Source organism: Dendrobium catenatum, unplaced genomic scaffold, assembly GCF_001605985.2.
Source record: "Dendrobium catenatum unplaced genomic scaffold, ASM160598v2 fragScaff_scaffold_215, whole genome shotgun sequence".
NCBI lineage: Eukaryota > Viridiplantae > Streptophyta > Magnoliopsida > Asparagales > Orchidaceae > Dendrobium > Dendrobium catenatum.
Genome location: NW_021318677.1, coordinates 278,355 through 298,700, shown reverse-complemented (window position 1 = coordinate 298,700; position 20,346 = coordinate 278,355). Strand labels below are relative to the sequence as shown.

The 20,346-nt window shown below is 36.5% G+C and overlaps 1 protein-coding gene across 4 annotated transcripts in view; it reads left to right on the top strand.

Moving 5' to 3' along the window:
- The window catches only part of LOC110105758, a 22,079-nt gene extending 8,972 nt beyond the window's left edge, over nt 1–13,107 (top strand). The window contains exons 2-7 of one of the 4 annotated variants that reach the window (XM_020835377.2): nt 7,309–7,338; nt 8,852–8,962; nt 9,424–9,508; nt 11,241–11,547; nt 11,649–11,703; nt 12,880–13,107. In XM_020835377.2, coding sequence (XP_020691036.1) covers nt 7,309–7,338; nt 8,852–8,962; nt 9,424–9,508; nt 11,241–11,547; nt 11,649–11,703; nt 12,880–12,954 — 663 coding nt within the window. In that variant the 3' untranslated portion in view covers nt 12,955–13,107. Of the gene's footprint in view, nt 1–7,308; nt 7,339–8,851; nt 8,963–9,423; nt 9,509–11,240; nt 11,548–11,648; nt 11,704–11,801; nt 12,542–12,879 lie in introns of those variants that run through there. The other 3 variants (XM_028693025.1, XM_020835379.2, XM_028693024.1) reach the window with 3 other exon arrangements.
- The last annotated feature ends 7,239 nt before the right edge of the window (nt 13,108–20,346 follow it).

The window sequence follows — 20,346 nt, the reverse complement described above, 5'->3', positions numbered from 1 at the left end:
TTTTGCTTAAGCAAGTTCAAATTTCAAAATTCTTAACTCACTTTTATGTGCTAGCATTAAATTTAAATGAGCAATACTTTAACCAACTTTCTTTCTAATTTCTAATCGTAACTCCTAGTAGTTTCACATCATTCTTGGTATCATAGCATGGTAGGCATGCATGACATGTTAGAAAAACATCCTAGGGTTTAACCGTTAATTATAGCTTTAAATTTGCATGCATATCATTGCGTAGTTTCAATTTACTCTCTGTTTTAGCTGCTGTCCATGCATTTCCTGCACACTTTCATGAGCATTTAAGTCATCCTAGCTAGTGTCTTTTTTGCTGCCATTGAACTTGTAGCATTTCTAAGTGCATAGGACAACTCCACCTTGAGGTTTTACTGCTGTCCACACTGTTTCAGCTGCTGTTAAGCATCCGTTAGTGAACCTAAAATCACTGTTTAGGTGCTGTCCACACCTTAGGATCCTTCCTAAACCTCTGGACATCTTAGACCCTTGCTGGACTCTGCTGTCCTAGTCATTCCAGCAACATTTGAGGACTTTTAAGACATATTTCCCGCTCGGTTAGCTGCTGCCTTTGACTTAGGAGCCCTCCTTAGTGTCCCCTAACACTCAACCATGGATCCCGCACATATGGAAGCGACCTTAGACATGATTGTGGGCCAATTGGGTACAGTTACACAACAAATTAGGGATACCCAAACGAGTTTAGCGGAGCTTAAGCGTCATACGGGAGAAAGACTAGACAACATCGAAAGGATAGGACACCCGACCATTTATACTCCCTCTAGACCCCAATCTCCTTATGGCGAAGATAACCAAACTGAGTACGGACCTGCTAAAGACTACTACAGACCCAATCACCGACCCCATCAAGAACAGGTAGGACGTGACACACCTTGGAGGGACAACGATACCCAACTCCTTAATAGTATTAAGATAGATGCCCCGACGTTTGATGGTACGTTAGAGCCCCAAGTTTTTCTTGACTGGCTCAAAGGGATGGATAGCTATTTTAAGTGGTATAATATTTCGGAAGAGAGGAAAGTCCGATTTGTCGAGATGAAGTTAACTGGTAGAGCTAACCAGTATTGGGCTAACCTAGAACATATGAGAGAAACCCGAGGAGAATACCCCGTGGCTGACTGGGAAACAATGAAATAAGAATTGAAACGGAAGTACCTCCCTCCTTCCTACTACCCCAGGCTTTTGGATCGTTGGAATAGGTTGACCCAAGGAAGCAAACCCGTAAGAGAATACATCGCAGCCTTTGATGATTTCATGATACGCTGTAACGGGGAAGAAACCACCACCCCTACCCAACTTCTGTCAATGTTTAGAGCTGGATTGAGAGAATACCTTAGAAATGAGCTTTTTGCCAGAGGAGTGAATACTTTTGAAGCTGCCTGTAGTCTAGTACTTGACTTAGAAGAGTCTAGGAGCCATGCCTCTAGGACTCAAGACTCTCGACAACCCGTTCAAGTCTTCCTCTAGCCAACCTTACAACAAGCCCACTGGACCCTCTGGTAGTCGGCCTTCCCCTGGTCAAGCCCAACCTAGAACGGACTATAAAGGTACAGCACCTGAACGGGAGACACCCAAAACCATTGCCGGCACTAAGTGTTTTAGATGCCATGGGTACGGACATATTGCTTCTCAGTGCTCGAGCCCGTTTAAGGTCACAATAATTGAAGAAGTGACGGAAGAAGAGGATGAACCTAAAGCTGAATTAGTTCACCATATGGACGACAATGAGGAATTTTTCGACGAGGAGGATACTGCTGTAATCCACTGTCTTCAAAAGATGAATCACTTGGATCTGCAAGTCGTCAAGTGTGCCTTCTCACAACCTAAACCTAGTGACGACTGGCGAAGGACCTCGATCTTCCACACTTTCACTAAGATTGGAGACAAGAATTGCAAGGTCATAATAGACAGTGGAAGTTGTATTAACGGCGTATCTTCTGCTATAATTTCGAAACTTCAATTGAGGACCACTCCACACCCGAACCCCTACAAAGTCGCCTGGATCAACTCGACCACCTTGGAGGTGAAAGATAGGAGTCTCGTTCCTATTGAGTTCATTGGATATAAAGAGAAAATCTAGTGCGATGTTTTGACAATGGATGTGGGTCAAATCATCCTTGGCCTCCCTTGGTTGTTTGACAATGATGTACACATTTATGGCCGATCAAACACCTGTGTGTTTGAACACGAGGGCAAGAAAATTAAACTCCTACCCACTCAGCCTAAGTCTATCAAAGAAGAAGTTAAACCCAACTCCCTGAAACCCAACACGGGCTTGAACTTATTAACTGCTAAAGACTTAGGTATGGAACTAGAGTCAGGAGCCCCTCTTTACGCGTTAGTAGCTCGGGAAGTGAGTGTAGATCAAGAAGAACCTATCCCTAAGGAAGTAAAACCACTTTTGGAAACTTTTTCTGATATCTTCCCTGAAGATCTGCCCCACCAACTGCCACCTTTAAGGGACATTCAACACGCTATTGACCTAGTACCTGGAGCCTCTTTGCCAAATCTACCCCACTACCGAATGAACCCTATTGAGCACAAGGAACTCAAGAAACAAGTAGATGAGTTGTTACAACGGGGATTCATTAAGGAAAGTCTTAGCCCGTGCGCTGTCCCCGCCCTTCTTACCCTAAGAAGGATGGGTCGTGGAGAATGTATGTTGATAGCTATGCTATCAACAAAATCACGGTCAAGTACCGCTTCCCTATCCTTCATTTAGATGATATGCTTGATATGATGACTGGAGCCACACTTTTTTCTAAGATTGATCTCAAAAGTGGCTACCACCAGATTAGGATATGCCCGGGAGACGAATGGAAGACCGCCTTTAAGATCAAAGATGGATTGTATGAATGGACAATAATGCCTTTTGGTTTGAGTAACGCACCAAGCACTTTTATGAGAGTAATGACTCATATTCTTAAGCCTTTTCTTGGAAAATTTGTAGTAGTATACTTTGATGATATTCTGATCTACAGTCATTCGGTGGAACAACATTTGAATCATCTAAGACAAGTTTGTGAAATTTTGAGGAAGGAACAAATGTATGCTAATCCTATGAAGTGCACATTCCTAACGAATCAAGTAATCTTCCTTGGATTTATTATTTCTTCCCAAGGCATATCTGCTGACCCCGAAAAGGTGCGAGCAATCAATGAATGGCCTGAACATAAGAACATTAGAGATGTTAGAAGTTTTCACGGACTGGCCACGTTCTATAGGAGATTTATCAGAAATTTTAACACCATAGTGGGTCCCATAACTGATTGTTTGAAGAAAGAGGAATTTAACTGGACGACATCGGCCAGCAAGGCTTTTGAGGAAATAAAACGAAAAATGGTTAAAGCACCAATCATGCGTCTACCAGACTTTTCAAAAGTTTTTGAAGTAACTTGTGACGCATCTGGCATAGGCATAGGAGGAGTATTGTCACAGGAAGGACACCCGGTTGCCTACTTTAGTGAGAAGTTAAATGACATTAGGCAACGATACTCCACCTACGATAAGGAATTTTACGCCATCATTCAGTTCCTCAGATATTGGAGACATTACCTAGTTCCCCAAGAATTTATCATCTTCTTAGATCATGAAGCGTTACGATATATCAATTCTCAAAAGAAGCTTAATGCCCGACATGGGAGATGGGTTGAATTCTTGCAAGAGTACACATACACCATTAGACATAAAGCGGGTTCTGAGAATAAAGCTGCTGATGCCTTAAGCCGTCGGATGATGATTACTAGGGAGATGACTACTGAAGTAATAGGTTTTGAGCGACTTAAGGAAGATTACCCCGATTGCCCCAATTTTAGAGAAACCTATTCTGCGCTAGCAACTGGAGATGAACGGATCATAAGAGATTTTATGTTGGAAGATGGATACTTATTTAAATCCCAAAAACTCTGTATTCTCAAAACTTCACTTCGAGAATTTCTTGTCTGGGAACTACATGCTGGAGGTTTAGCGGGTCACTTTGGACAAGCCAAGACCATTGCGGCTGTTGAAAATCGATTCTACTGGTCTAGTCTTAAGAGGGACATTAGCAGATTAGTAAGGCAATGTCACACCTGTCAATTGGCCAAACAACGGAAGCAAAACACCGGCCTTTACACACCTCTCCCCGTACCTAACCAACCTTGGCAGGATGTTAGCATGGACTTTGTTTTAGGGTTACCCAAGCCCATTAGGAAGCATGACTCAGTCGGTGTAGTCGTAGATAGATTTTCTAAGATGGCCTATTTTCTCCTGTGTTCCAAAATTTTTTATGCTTCTAGAGTAGCCAAGCTGTACTTTGATGAAATTGTGAGGCTTCACGGGCTGCCTAAAACCATAGTATCGGACCGAGATGTAAAATTTACAAGTTATTTTTGGAAGACATTGTGGCACAAAATGGGGACCAAACTGCAATTCTCTACCGCCTTTCACCCCCAAACCGACGATCAAACCGAAGTGGTGAATAGGAGTTTAGGAAATCTTTTAAGGACCTTGGTAGGAGAAAACATCTGGGACTGAGACTCTAAATTGCCTATAGCCGAATTTGCCTACAATAACTCTGTGAACCGAACTACAGGTCTAAGCCCTGCTGAAATAGTGTACGGATACCTTCCCAATCAACCCATTGATTTGATTCCCATGAGCACTAGAGTTAGAACATCAGAGTTAGCATCATCATTTGCATCGTATTTACAGGAGTTACACAAAGAAATTAAAGAGAAAATTGAACAAAGTAATGCAAATTATAAATTTATGGCTGATCATAAAAGAAGAGCTAAAGCATTCGAAATTGGAGACTTTGTGATGGTTCGGATCAGTCCGGAGCGTTTTCCTCCTGGATCCGCAAAGAAGTTGCATGCGAGAAGCGCCGGACCATTCAAGATAATTTAAAAGGTAAATAACAATGCTTACGTACTAGACCTTCCCCAAGGTTTTAACATCAATCCCACATTTAACATAGAAGATCTAGTAACATTCGAGGGACCAGAATTTAACCCAAGCAATCCACTTATAAAAGAGCCTTGTGCGACCACACCTGGTGAGATCCCAAGCCTACCCCCACTCCCAACTTACCTCTTTTACCCAATGCAGAGACAGTTGAATCCATATTAGATGATGAGATCATTACTGCAAAAGGAGGTGGATGTCGAAGATACTTAGTTCACTGGAAAGGGACCCCGGCAACAGAGGATACGTGGGTTGACCGAGAGGAGCTGCAGCGTCTAGATCCAGACCTTCTAGAGTGGTACGAAAGCTCTAGAGACACTCACTCGACAGGGTCGAGTTTTCTCCCACCTGGTGAAAATGATGAGGACATCGACAGACGCTACCGACAGGTTTATCGACGGCGGAATCGCAGATCGACGGCCACGATTCAGCGCCTCTACTTTTGATTCAGATGTCATGATGCATTATTTAGTATTTACTGTTTTTTTTTTCATTTTTACCCCTGTGGTGAGTTACTTTGTTATTGTAGCCCAGAGGGCAATGTTGTACTTTTCTTTTTCATGAGTTGAGACCTATATATAGTGGTCTCATATGTTGTATTGGGGTTAATGATTATTTGAATGAAAAATTTGTGTTTGTTTCTACTTCTTCTTGCATGAGAGCTAAAGAAGGGAGATAGCTCAAAGGGAGCATTCGCAAGGCCCACCAGTCGTTGGAAGAGTCCGTGGCTCGTGGTTAAGTTATTCTATCTTATTTGTGTTTCCCATTCATTGTCACTTACCCAATTCATCATCCCGTTAGCCTCGAGCCAAGCCCAAAGTTCATCCCGCCAAGCACCAACGGAAACCAACCCGCCGGCCTTCCCTTGGGCCGCCGGCCACCCTTCCTCCACCACCCAACCGCCGGCCCCTTTTCCCCATTCCCCCACTTGTTCAAATTTTGAAATTCAAAATTGAATGAGATAAAAAATTTCCAAATTCGACAAAAACCAAATTAGGAAAGTTTTCAAATCTAATTCAATTTGAAATTCAAATTGAAGTGGATGTCATAATAAAGTTTCCTAATGCCTAGGTGTTGATTTGGAAGGCTCATAAATTGCTCTCCATCCTCCTCCCTCCCTCTTGAGCCACCGGCCATGCATGGGTTCCTCCCTTTAATTCCCCAATTAATGCATTAATGACCCCCTAATTTGAAATTGAATTTCTCCCCATTTTCATTCAAAATCCTGAAATTAATTTCAGGTTTTTAATTAAAAACCTCCCTCCCTCTAGTGAACCCGCCGGCCACCCCTCTTGATGGGCTCCATTAAATGCTCATTAATCCCCCTAAATTCTATTTGAAATTAGTTTCAAATAATTCCCTCCAAATTTACTAAAATCTGAGATTAGTTTCAGATTTGAGTAAATCTCTTCCTTCCCTCATCTAACCTAAATCCCCTCTCCCAAATCACCCGCCCCCTCTCTCCTACCTTGGCCGAACCCCCCCCCTCCTTCTCCTTGGAAATCCCGCCGGCTCCTCCCTCTTCCTTTTCCTCCTTCAAACGCAAGGGCTCTCCCTCACCGCCACTTAATTCTCTTCTCATTGGAGTTCTTCCCAACGCCAAGCATGCATGGCGGATCCCTAGTTTGAGTGGGGCCTTGTATTCAACGCCGACGGAAGCCTCAACATCCTAAGATCTCCGTTTTTCGACGTGAAATTTGAAGACGACGCCACCGTTGGAGATTATTTGGAGCGAGTTGTCCCTACTCTTGCAAGCGTCATCGACCGCCAACTTTCAAACTACGATTGGAGCATCGTCGGCCACCCACTCCTTCCATCTCCACCGGCTACCTCTCCACCAACGAAGTTCTTCGGCGCCTTCTCTCTAGTGGTAATATCCCCCCCCCTCTCCTCTCTTATTTAGTATGGAATTTTAATCCTTGATCAATTTAGAGATTGGTAGATAGCTTGACTGACACAATTCATAAAGTTCTTGACTGTTCAAATGTCTGAGATAGTGTTGAAGGCTTGACATGAGATGATACTCTTTAGGAGTGTACTTTCTTTACAGAGAAAGGTAATTTTTGAAGCTTGTAGGTTGTTACTTACATTGAGATTATTAAATATCATTTTCTAAGCGCTAAGATCTAATATAAAAGCCAATAATATACACAAATCCAAGCCTGAAATTTGAAATAATCCTGAAGTTATATCTTCTATATCTTTTTAGCTATCTGCTGCTAGGAATCTGCTGATTTGTATGTAATACTGGAAACTTATGAATGTTTATAGTTTCTCTTTCATCCTCTTTTTTTCTTCTTACTGTTATTAACAATTTTTTTCTTATTTATTTAGGATGATGGTGCTGCTCAACAATCATCTAAGGTATAGCATATCAAAAGGCTGACAATTCTATAAGTCTGGTGTTGTAGCTTATCAACTGTGAGAAGCAGTGCTCTCTTACCAAACTATTCCTAGTCTCATTGCATGTATTATCCATGTGTATGATTCATAATTTAAATAACATTGCGGTTGAAGTGATTGGCTTCCTTTTTTTCTCTTAGGCTTCGTTTGGGACGACTTTCTTAATGCTTCTTAAAGTAGGTTTTTAGTATAAAAATTTAAATTTTTGTGCTACAAACTTATTTTAAGAAGCAGTAAAAAAGTTGTACCAAACGAAACATTAGTCTGGTTTGATAGAGAAATTAATATTCAATCTCTTTTGTGGTAGCAATTTTTCTTTATTCTTTTATGATATTCAAAATTACCATTTGTTTTCAGCTATATTTCTTTCATGTCAAGAAAAACAAAGACAGAATTTTCATTATTATGAGATGATCTCTATGAGAATAAATGTTTGTTTGAAACAATCTTGTTTAATTTATAAATGTTTTTATTCCCTGAATTCTGTTTAATTCTAACATGACGTTTTGTTGAGCTTAGAATTAGGCACTTTTTTTGACTCAACTCCTACATAGGCATCATAAATAATGTTGACATTTAAACTGATTCCTTGTATTTGCATGTGAGTAACCGAGAGACCTCCAATAAGAACTGATGAAATGACAGAGAGTCAATGGAGCCGGTTTTATCAAATTGACTACCTACAGTGGCTTCTGACTAGGAATAATTTATCTAGGTGAGAAAAGAGGAAGATTTTTCCAATGCAAGAGTTATTGATATGGTCACAGTCCTAGGACTTGTATGCATAGAAGTTTCAGCTTCCTCTCTGATGGTGAAAGGACAGCCATGGGATTCATGGAAATTATATCCACTTGTACCTACCTTTGTTTTCACACCCAATCAACTAATCTCTAAAAAATATTCAAATTTCTTTTACAAATTTAACATACCAATAATAAAAATAAAACCTTTCATTCCACAGAAAAAATTGGTATTTGATGGACTACTGGAACACCTGAGGTTTACATCTTTTAACTTTCATCTCATACTCGCTGAAACTATTATTTGAATATCAATGTATCTACTCAACAAAATTCAAGTAGAAGTTGGTATACCTCCATCTGAGGAAAAATTATTCTGTGCAGACCCCGGACAGCATCCGGAGACCAATCAGAATTCGCCACGTCACTTTTTTGCTCGGTACCGCTGTTTATCGGTTGACGTGGTATATTCTGGTTGGTCTCCGGACCATCCGGTGTCCGCACAGAATAATTTCTCCCATAGGAGTCACACAATCTTGATAATTGATGCATGTGATTTTACAGACATTGAAGGTATCTAGAGTAACACAATCTAGTATTTGGAATCACCTTATGACCTAAAATTACACCTACTTCTAGTACAGTGTCAAATGTCAATTTCTAAATTTATGAATTTTACCACAGTTTTTAGTATTTATTTTTTTATCATATATAGTCATTATAATCTGATGCAGACCGTAATTCAACAGACCCATATTAGATATTCAGTTCGTCACAAGCGCGCTGATGCAAGAAATGCTCTCAAAGACCTCCTCAATGGGAAAGCCTCAGGTCACTATTTTCAGGTAACCATTTTGTCACCTCCCTTGAATGGAAAATATGATGCTTTTTTGTGTGATGATGGTCTTCTACAAGGCTCTTTATACTTGCTATTTTTGTCCATTTTTATGAAACCTTGCCTGTGGTCTGAGTGATTTGTATTTTTGAACATGATCAAACTGTAAGCAGTGGTACATTTATTCCCTTCTTTATGAATTATGGCATGTTTTACATAACTTCCCTTTTCACCTCATTCCTCCTCTCGCTATGTTCACTTGTTAGAATTCACTGTGTATTCCTTAAGATAAATTATAATGTACCAAAGAGCTCTAGCTCGAAAGGTAGGCTCCTGTGATTGATATAACAAGTTTGTGTTCAGCCTACAACATCCTTTAAATTAAATACTCATTACCTTTGGGTAAATTAAACTGTACCATTTTCTTTTTCTACTAAGATTATGATGCATAAAATGTATATATACTGGCAGGATGAAGACAATCGCCGACATTCAAAGAATTCAGAGAGATCCAAGCCTCAAAAAGCATCTTATGGAAAAGGCAAACAGAGCAAGCGTAAGTTTTTCTATGGCAATTTTGCTTTGCTGTCCATGACTGCCATCTGTTTCATCAAGAAATCATGAAATTCTGATACTTATTTCTCATACTTGACACTGCTTACTTATAACAATACCGTTACCTTTATCATCCTTTAATGATTTGGAAACCTGGCATGCCATTTATGCCTTTCATCTGCATTGCTTTTGTTGTTTTGTATATACTTCTGAAGGAAAGCATGTAGAATAATACTGTTGTTCAGATTGAGGTTGTTCTGGACTATATTTTTCTGAGTGCCTACTGAAGAGTGGTCTCAGATTTTTACTAATGCCTTAGATGAAGAAAATGTCTAAGATTTTATGAAGTTAATGAATATGTGGGGTGATAGGACATTTTCTATGGTTTTATGAAGGAATATGTGGAGCAACGGAGACCAACAAAAGTTTTCTGAGGCCAAAATTACTGTCATGCTTCTCTTATAATGCTATTTACCCAGCTTAAAAAAAGCTAAATTAAAAAATTGGTTAACTTGTATCAATGCTTCCACCAGGCAATCCATTGATTTATCATTCATTTAGTGATGATATATTATTATATTAGAAATACTAAAACGCATAATTATGGAGTAAATTATGTTAAAATTATAATAAAACTTAAAAAAAAAGTATTTGGCAATGATTTTTAAATTTTGAAAAACCTCCATGAATACCTTTGTGGAGGCATTGAGCAATTGTTTACTAGGTTAAAGACTAATGTAATAAGAGTTGATTATGATGATTTGATGGGCTAGGGTCATTGTTGTTAAAGGCAAGTCTATGCTCACCTAGGCGCTTATTCTGCATTATTAAGAGCTCTCAAAGATATCAAACTCTTTCGGAGGTTTACTACATGTCTAATTTCTCCTGAATAATGTAATTAAACCCTTTAATATGCAATATAATGAATTTCTTCTTTCATGTTAAGCAAATACAATCTTTCTTTTTGATAAAGTTTGTTGGACATATTTTTGATCTTATACAAAGACTCCAATTTATGTCACTAATCTTCTGAAGTTGTCTCTTCCAAGGCCTTTGTTAAAACCCATTTGGCAAACGTAATTGAATCATCAATGGAGTTTTTTCATCCATCTTAGTTTTTTCACTCATAGTCTTAGCATATTGGCACATTCTGTGAATGACTTTACAATTCCTTATAAGGCTTTGAACACCACATATCTTGGTTCTCCAAAGCTCAAAAAATTTTGAGCCATCAAATATCTAAGTATATTTCCCTCGTTTTCTTCTTTAACCTAGATATGGTACTAATTGTTAGTAAAAACACTCAACTTTTATGCAGAAGTATGTACCAAGAGTAAATACAATGAATCACAACATAACAGCAAAAGAGATCTAGCAACATGGAATAACATTAAGATTGACGTGGTTCAATAAATGATTGTTTAAGTTCACAAACATGTATAGCGTGGTGGTTTCCAGTAGATAAAAAAGATGCATCTAGTATAATATTTCAATTATTATTATTCCTTTTATAAATTCTCTCTGATTTTCCTAGCTCTTTATCCCCTCTCTCTCTTAATACCCAAGCTAATTTCAAATACCAAGAATATATATATATGTATATGTATGGATTAGATCTTGTTTCTTTGCTACCATACATTATTAACTGCTGCATATTTATCAAATTGATTTCCCTTCAAATACAGTTCGGCCAATATCAGAAATATCACCTAGCCTTCTCTTTTCTCTTCTAGGGTCGCATAAAAAGAAGAGCTTTTCTCATGAAGATGAACTCGAGCAACCTGAGACGATATTTACTGTTAACTTTGGTGGACAGCATTCTTTCACGTGGTCCTTCAACACATGGGAAAACAGTACTCACCAAAACTCTACAGCTGGTTTTGAATGGAAAGAGGAGTCCAAATCAGAGAAATACAGGGCAAGAGTTTGGAGTGAAAGTGATCTCGAAGAAGATGCAAATGTTGTAGATCAACATTCCAGTAGAGTAGCTCTTGGGTTGCCAGATTCGGGACCTTTATGTTTAGCTGACGTTAAAAGAGCGTGAGTTTTTAGTTGAAATTTTTTAAATCCTACAGCAACCTTTCCCTTTATTGTTCACTTTTTGGAGTCTCAAATCTCAATGATACTTTAACAAATTTCAGCTTTCGTGAGTCTGCTCTGAAGTGGCACCCAGACAGACATCATGGCCTTGCACAGGTTAGCCATTCATGCCATTATTTAACTATTTGATAGAAAGTATCCAGATTCTACACCATTATCTAGACCTGCTTTATCATAAACTATTAACGGTACAGTTGTATGAGTTGGCAGTAGGGGTGCAAACGAGTCGAGTTGAGCTCCAGGAGATGTTCGAGTCGAGCTCGACTGCCAAACACCAAGCTTAAGCTCAAACTCGAGTCGAGCTCAAAATCCGAGCTCGAGCTCGACTCGTCTCATGTCGAGCTCTGTTGTAGAGCCCAATCCTCGCATCCGCTGTTGTCCCGAGGTCGGAGGTCCGTCGTCATCGAGTCATCATCGAGATCCGCAGTAGAGCTCATTCGCGAGCTTGTCATCGCATCCGCCGTCGAGATCGGTTGTCCCGAGGCTCTGCCGTCGAGATCCACCATCTTGAGCTCGTCATCATGTCTGTTGTCGAGATCCATCATCTCGAGCTCATCTGTCGTTGTCCCGAGGCTCTGCCGTCGAGATCCACTGTCCTGAGCTCGTCAACGCGTCCGCCGTCGAGCTCGAAATTGTTCCGAGCTTGTCTATCGCCGTCCCGAGCTCATCCGTCATTTTGGATTTCCCGCCTTGTCGCCTACGCGAGCTGCTCGTCGAGCCGACGAGTCGAGTCCAAGGCCTGTTCGAGCTCGAGCTTGATAAGCCGCCGAGCTCAACTCGTTGAGCCTGTTACCAAGTCGAGTCCAAGTCGGCTTGACTCGGTTGCACCCCTAATTGGCAGTAGCCAGAAATGTAGTATAGCACTCTTTTTTGGATTTTTTATGAATGTTGTTTAATATTTCTAATTTGGTCTATCCTGCTGCATCTCACTTCAGTTATCATAGTACATTCTTAAGTAGCTATTATAGATATCCAAAATATTTTGTAGATTTTAGCTGTTTATTGTAGTTAATTCTACCACTTCGTATATTCATCTACTATTTCATATCACTTCAACTGGTCATGAATTTCAGTTATATCACCGTATTTTGTAATTTAGGTTTCGTTTGGGATAATTTTTTTGCTGATTCTTAAAGCAGCTTTCTAGTAAAAAAAAGAAAACTTTTATACTAAAAAGCTGCTTTGAGAAGCAATGAGAAAGCCGTCCCAAACGAAACCTTAAACATCATATTGTTCGTGCTTGAATTTTAATAGAAATGAGCTGCAATACAGGATGAGGCAGCGGAGAAATTCAAGGCCTGTGTTGATGCCTACAACAATCTTTGCAATGCTCTGAAATCTTTGTAGATCACTTTCTTCTCTTCACTCTCACAGATCATCCCAGTTGACATTTAGAACCGTACAGATTTATTATGTAATACGAGCTATAAACCTATTGCATTTTTTTACCTATCTCATAGAAAAAAATACCAAGAGTATTAAATTATTTTGTCCTCTCCATGCTTTGTCTTCTTCATCTATTTTTTTCTTCGTCAAATATTCGTTTGATTGCAAGTACTAGGAAGGTAAAAAGAATTTGCTGATTTTATTCTTTGATTTTTGTCATGCCTGTGGTAGTATCATCTCTGCACCTTAATGCTACTAGTAAGGTTTAGATTTGGTTTGAGATAATTTTTGTACTGCTTTATAAAGCATCTTTTTAGTGTAATTTTTTTTTAATTGTATTAAAAAGTTGTTTTAAAAAGCAATAAAAAAGCTGTCCCAAACGAATTAAAATTTTTATACTAGAAAACTGTTTTAAGAAACAAAAAGAAAGTCGTCCCAAATGAAGCGTTAGGCTTCGTTTGGGACGGCTTTTTTATTGCTTTCTAAAACGGAGTTTTAATACAAAAATATAAAATTTTGTACTAAAACTTCATTTTAGAAAGCAGTAAAAAAGCCGTCACAAACGAAGCCTTAGGCTTTGTTTGGGACGGCTTTCTTCCTGCTTCATAAAGCAATTTTTTAGTACAAATTTTTTAATTTTTGTACTAAAAAGCTGCTTTATGAAGCAGGAAAAAAGTTGCCCCAAACGAAGCCTTAGACTTCGTTTTTTAGATGGTTTTTGTATTATTTCACAAAGCAGCTTTTTGGTATAAAAGATTTAATTTTTTACTAGAAAAAAGTTTTAAGAAACAGAAAGAAAAATGTTCCAAATGAAACCTTAGGCTTTGTTTGTAATGACTTTTTTTTATTGTTTTTTAAAATAATTATATTATTATTTCTTAGAAAGTAGTTTTAGAAAGAAAAAAAAGTATTTCTTATAATGCTATTACACATCCATTCGAACCCCTACCAAGCAAGTCTTTAATTTCTTTTAATATTAGTAAATATGCGTTATAATTTTTTATAGATAAAAATTATCAGGTAATTTAGAAATTGAAGATGAGCGAATAATCAAATGGCTACAGTCTGTAGCCATTCATTTTTTTTCTTGAGAATAGGTACACGACAGAGAAAACAGAATGATTTTTTTTTTTTTGCGAAAAATAGCAGAATCTTCTCTTTTGGAGAGTGAGAGAGCTTGATTGAAAAAAAATGAGAATTGAGAAGCACAGGTGAGCGTAAGAAGGCAGCTTTTTCTATTTAATGAAGGATTATCATAAGCCATTTTTCTTGGAAACAGTAATTAGTCTTAATTAGATACCAATTAACTGGCCAGTGGGGGGCCGTGCCCCCATGGCCCCCATGCTAAATCCGCCCATGTCCAAAACGACAATCTGGAAAAGTTGAACGATCATGTTGTGCCATTCAAATCAAGCATGCAGGAGTCTCTTTCACATCTTTTTCTACCTCTCTTGGTTTTTGTCACATGGCATTCTATCATTATCTATGATATGATCGGTAGTATCCGCTATGTAATTATTGGTTTTTGACATTTGTTATCTCTCATTCAAAATTAGGGCAAATTATTAGGTGCGTACATCGGACTTAGAGATACATCCATACATCCACTTAAAATTTGACACGTGGAGCGCATTTTTTGGATTTGATGTGTTCACGGAACTGTAAGCCAAGCACAGGAAAAGCGCAACAAAAGAACAATCAAAGTGTAACTAAAGCGCAGATAAAGCGCAATAAAAACGTAGCTAAAGAGCAGTCAAAGTGCAACTAAGGTGCAGTTAAAGTGCAGATAAATCGCACAAAAAAGGGACTAAAGTGCACTCCACGTGTCAATTTTTAAGTGGATGTCTGAACGTATCTCTATGTCTGATATTTGCACCTGATAATTTTCCCAAAACTAAAGTATGGCAGAGCAAAAACTTATTTTATTTTTATAAAGAATATTTTGTATTTTATTATTATATACTCTTTTTTGTCTATGTGTATGTACATATGTGCTTAGTAGCAACAATTCAATAGAATAAATTTCTCATTGTCTTTCTCTTTTTAGTTATTTAGTCATGCTATATTAGTATTTATTGCATGCTAATATATTTATGATAATAGAGTGGATTTATTATCATAAGTTTCAAAGAATACCTCTTGGTGCACTTAGAGAATGCTCTGGTGTTATATCATAAACATGAATCAAGAAAGGTGAACTTATCATCAACAGATCGTTGATGGTATGCTTGATTATTTTACTATAGGATGAACAACAACCTTAGTAGGGACGACGAACATCAACATTGGTATGTATATGTTTTATTGGCAATAATATGTATCGATGTTGCTATCAACAGTGGGTGTTGGCATTGGTGTTGATGGAGAGCTTCAATTTTAGCATCAATAATAGTTGTAAATGTTTGTGTCAACAGTAAGTGTCATCAATTGCATCAGTGGAGGACATAGGCATTGATGTATAGGCAAACATCTGCCTTATTATTTATGGAGTGTGTTGACATTGTTGTGTATAAAATGAATTATACATAGTGTCAAATGGGTGTCAACTTTGGTGACGACAATAAACATCGACTTAGGCGTTAGTTTTGGTGTCAATATTAGGTGTCTACACAGGTGTTACAGTGGGTGCCAACATTATTGAGAATGGTGGGCATTAGCTTTGACGTTAATAGACATTATTAGCGATGGCAAGCTTCAGCTTTGTTGGTAATAATGAGTGCAAACATTTTATAAGTATCAAGCATTAGCCACTTTGGCGTTGTTGGGCATCTTACTTGTTAGCAACAACAAATGTTTGCTTAGTTGGCAATGGCAACTATTTGTCCTATTAGTGACGATGGATATAAATCTTGGAGGCAATGAAGAGAGTTAGGTGCTTGCAATTATAGTTCTAAATTCTCTTATATAGAACCATTCTTATAGCCTTTTCACAATCCTCAAAACTTTTGAATGGATAGCTTATTTATAGATTTTTAAAGAGAAATATTACATCCGTTTTTTATTATAAATCAATAAACTTCATTAGACAATACATGTTGATCCTCTTGACCATATAATATTTTTTAGACATCTTTATGTTTCAATGAAAATAAATTAAGCAAGCTTTAGCTCATCTAATTTGTCTCATCGAGAAGTTCATTTTGACTTTAAGCATGAAAGAATTGGAGTTTGAATGGTCCTAAAATTGATCTTGGTTCAAATGCCTACAATAAGATTTTCTATAAATCCATGCTCAATCAAATGAATTTTTTGTAAGGTGCTATTTGCTCTCTATTTTAAATTTAGTGGCAACCATTCAAGGGATGTCATTATAGCCTCCTCGTGAGATCATGAAACCAAGTAATTATCTATTATTCTATTCATCATAATTTTGTTCGTTCGTAATGTTATACATCTTTTTGGATAAAAATAAATAAATAAATAAATAAAGATAAAACTCTGTAAAGTTATCCAAAATTATTTATAGAGGCTTGAGTAAGCATGTGTAGCTCCCAAATGGAATCTAAAAAATAAAATAAAATAAAAAATCCTAAAAAGTCCAAAAAAGCTAGAAATGGCACATATGGAGTGCTTTCACTTATGTGTCTCGGATTGGTCAGCTGGCATGCATACAATGGTGGGCGTGAGTTGTACACATACAACATACATGTATGGCATGATTATGAATTACCGCTATTATATATATATATTTTATATATATATATAATTAACTACATAAATTCCAAAAATTATAGAAATATTCTTCCCTCATCTAATTCCAAATCCTAAAAACTCCCTCATAATGAGCCTGATAGAGAGCATGATGTTTCTCCATATGCTCTATTTTTTCTCTAAAGAGTGAAAAAAATTATCATGCATGGGGCATAATTGTAAGTGGTGATCGAGGTTCATAATGAATATGATGAAGCTTTGATCTTCCCCTGATAAAAGAGTCGATTGTTCACATTGTTTGGTTTATATATGAAGAAGAGTAATTGAGCTTAAATGTCCATATACTGAAGCTTGGATCTTCCCCTAAAAATGTGATTGGTTATCCTCATTGAATGTGTGATATATGATGATGGGCATAAAAGATTTTGTAATCCATATAAAGACACTCCATTCTCTCTTTAAAAATGGATTTAATTGTATTAGTTTAGACAAATGTGATTCATGAGGAGTGTTTGATGTTCAAAATCCTTATAGTACGAATTCAATCTTTCCCTAAAATAGGTCAAATGCTAGCTATCATTGTAAGAATTAAATCCAAAGAGAGATCAATATGATGTTTTGTTCATTAATGAGGTCTTGTGAATATGCCATGGAAGTGAAATTCCTCTAAATTAATGGTGTTAGACAAAATTGTGACACATAAGGTCATTTTATTTTAATTTTTACTTATAATGTCCAAGCGGCCTCCATAGAAAAATCTACATTTTTAGTGATATTATGTTTACATAGAAAACTCTTTATCTATTATAAATATGATTTCACCCATTCTTCTTTGAATTTGAATATTAATAAACTAATGCTAAACTAAGGAAAAAAATGCCTCTCTCCAAGCTCTTGAAAATTTAATATTGATCAAATGAAGGTGATACCTCGTGAACCTCAAGCTATTGCATGATAATTATTAATTATTTAAGAAAATTTTCATCCCGATAAAAGACTAATCCCTTGACATGTCTTTAAGATTATATAGTACCTCCAAACTTTACTATAGAATTTCATGTTATCAAAATAAGGCATTCAAGTTAGTAGTTACATATATATTTTCCATAAAGTGAATTTGATCCTTTAAATGATGAAGTTGGGTAGTTTCTTACTTCTTTTTGATGTGTTGTCTCAAGATCTCTGTAGAGAGGATTTATAAGGTCCTTATTCGACATCACATATCCCTTAAGGCCTCTATATTAATATGTATATTGAATATTTTTAGACTTTTACCTTTTAAGGTTTATGCCTTATGACATTTTCAATAAATATAAATCATGTACCTTCTTAAATTTATGTTTGTTGAGATTTTGAATGAGTAGTAACCATCTACCTTCAAAGAATTATGCCTCCTAACTTTTTTGAATGAGTTGTGACTCTCGTTATCACTTGTTGTCATTAAAATATTCTAGTGAGTACTCTATTCAAAACTAGCTACATTGAAACTTCATAATAGACATGCTTTTTGTTTTTAATTAAGTTCCTCATACCATCAGTTGTGTTAAAAAAGAGAAAAATTATGAGTTATTTCATATGAAATTAAAACTATCCCAGGTTGTAGCATGGGATGCCACACCATGAACTTAAGATGTGATTAGAGAGGCTGAGAAACATTCACTAATGATTGTTAACATATGCAAGGTTGTTCGTCAAAGTATTAATTAATGATTAACTTATGATGGAAGAATTCAAATTTTGTTCTCTTTTGGGATTAATGATTATACCTTGATTGAGATATGATTGATGTATGTCTTTCAAATCAAGAATAAAAATGGTTTTTATTAAATCATTATTGTCCTATTGAAAACATGACTGAGATAAAGGATTTTCTACCATATATGAGGGTTGCATGTACTCCACCCAAGCTAGATTTTCCTTCTTTGGGAAGTCATTAGGGAATGGTTTATCCTCCCTTTAGAAGTGTTAGACATATTTGCCTTCTTTGGTAATCACTATTGATGCCATCTATGGTATTGGGTATAGGGCTTGTAAGGTAATGTTGACTAGTTGATTATCAATACTATTATAATTGGTTGGAGTGTCCACGAATATGGTCAGTTGCATCACAACATGCAACAAGGTATCTATCTTGCCTAACAAGTCCTAAATTTATGTTAGGTGGATCACTAGGTTTTGTTTTAAGGACATACCGTTTAGATGCTATTCCTTTTGAGAATATAGAAGTCGCCACTTTATGCAAGGGATCCCCATGGTTTGAGCAGCCACCAATTGGAATTTTTTGATCTATTAAAAAAATATCTTAATAAGAGCATATAAATATTTTAAGTTGTTGAAAGTTATTAATGAGAACTTGATCTTCTTTGTCTGCAATCGAGATGAAGAATATAGTTATGTGAGTCTTCAAGTGAGATATAATGCTGAGGGTAATGATAGAAAGATATTAGCTAAGAAAAGTGAGGTATAAGTGGTTAATGATAGAGAAGATATTAGCTAAGAAAAGTAAGGCATAAGTGGTTTGACAAACTTTGTATGCTTCAATTATTTAGAATTCACTAGTTTTTTATCACTAAAAATGAGAACGAAAAAAGTCTCCTAATTTTCAACCACTTCTCTTCCCTTTTGGAGCTTTCAATAAAATTCTTATGATATCTCTATTATTAGGGGTGTCAATAAATTTGTTGACTCAATAATCTAATTTGAGTTCAGCTCAAAGAATTTTGGTTCATCTTTGAAATCATGACTTGGTTAATTTTTTAGTAAGGTTTGGGTTGACCTGAAATTGTCCTAATCATTGTTCATGTTTGGTTTAAATGGGACACTTTCAAGTTAAACTGGTTGCATTAAGTTAAATAAGCCATATTGATCTTTTTTTTTTTAATGATCTATACAATAAACGAGCCAAGTTCAATACAAACATTTGGACCCATATGTTAAATGTGTTGTATTTAGGTCAATCATGTTCAAGTTGGATCAACTTTGAGTCAAATTCAAATCCAACATTCTAATCATAATTGATACCCCTATCCATTATTATGATTCATGTCTGATATGTCTTTTAGTTGCCATTAGTCATGAGGAGAGTAGATACTGAAAAATGCTAAACTTATTCCTCCAATTTCAATAGCACAAGTAGGTGTTAGTTTAGAACGAAGAATCGAAAGTTTCTAAATCAAATCTTAATTACCTAATATAATTAAAAATGGGTAAAAATTCATGTGTCATTTTGTTGATTTTTTGAACCATAAATCACTTATTTTTTTAATTCTTTGTTATCATACCCAATGTTTAGAACAACTATATAATAAATATTAGTGCCACTGATTAAATAACATAACTTATGATACTACTATGAACTCATTCAAATATTGTCAATTGAAATGTGAGCTCAGGCTTCTTGATAAGTGAAACAAAAGGCCCAAGTAATCACAACAAATCAAGCTGGCAGTCGAATAGGGCCGATCCAACAAGTTGACTTTGTTGTTTAAAACTCTTAATAGCTTAAATATTTTTCAAAAGAAAAAAAAATATTTTTAGACCATTGATCCTCTTACTCATTTTTTATTTTATATGGTAGCTTACTAAAATATTTCGCATAATTATTAACAAAATAAATATCAAATATCTCTCATAATAATATTTGACAATGGTTGGAATTGAATAAAACATAAATTAAAATATTATGATGCAATGCGTAGAAGC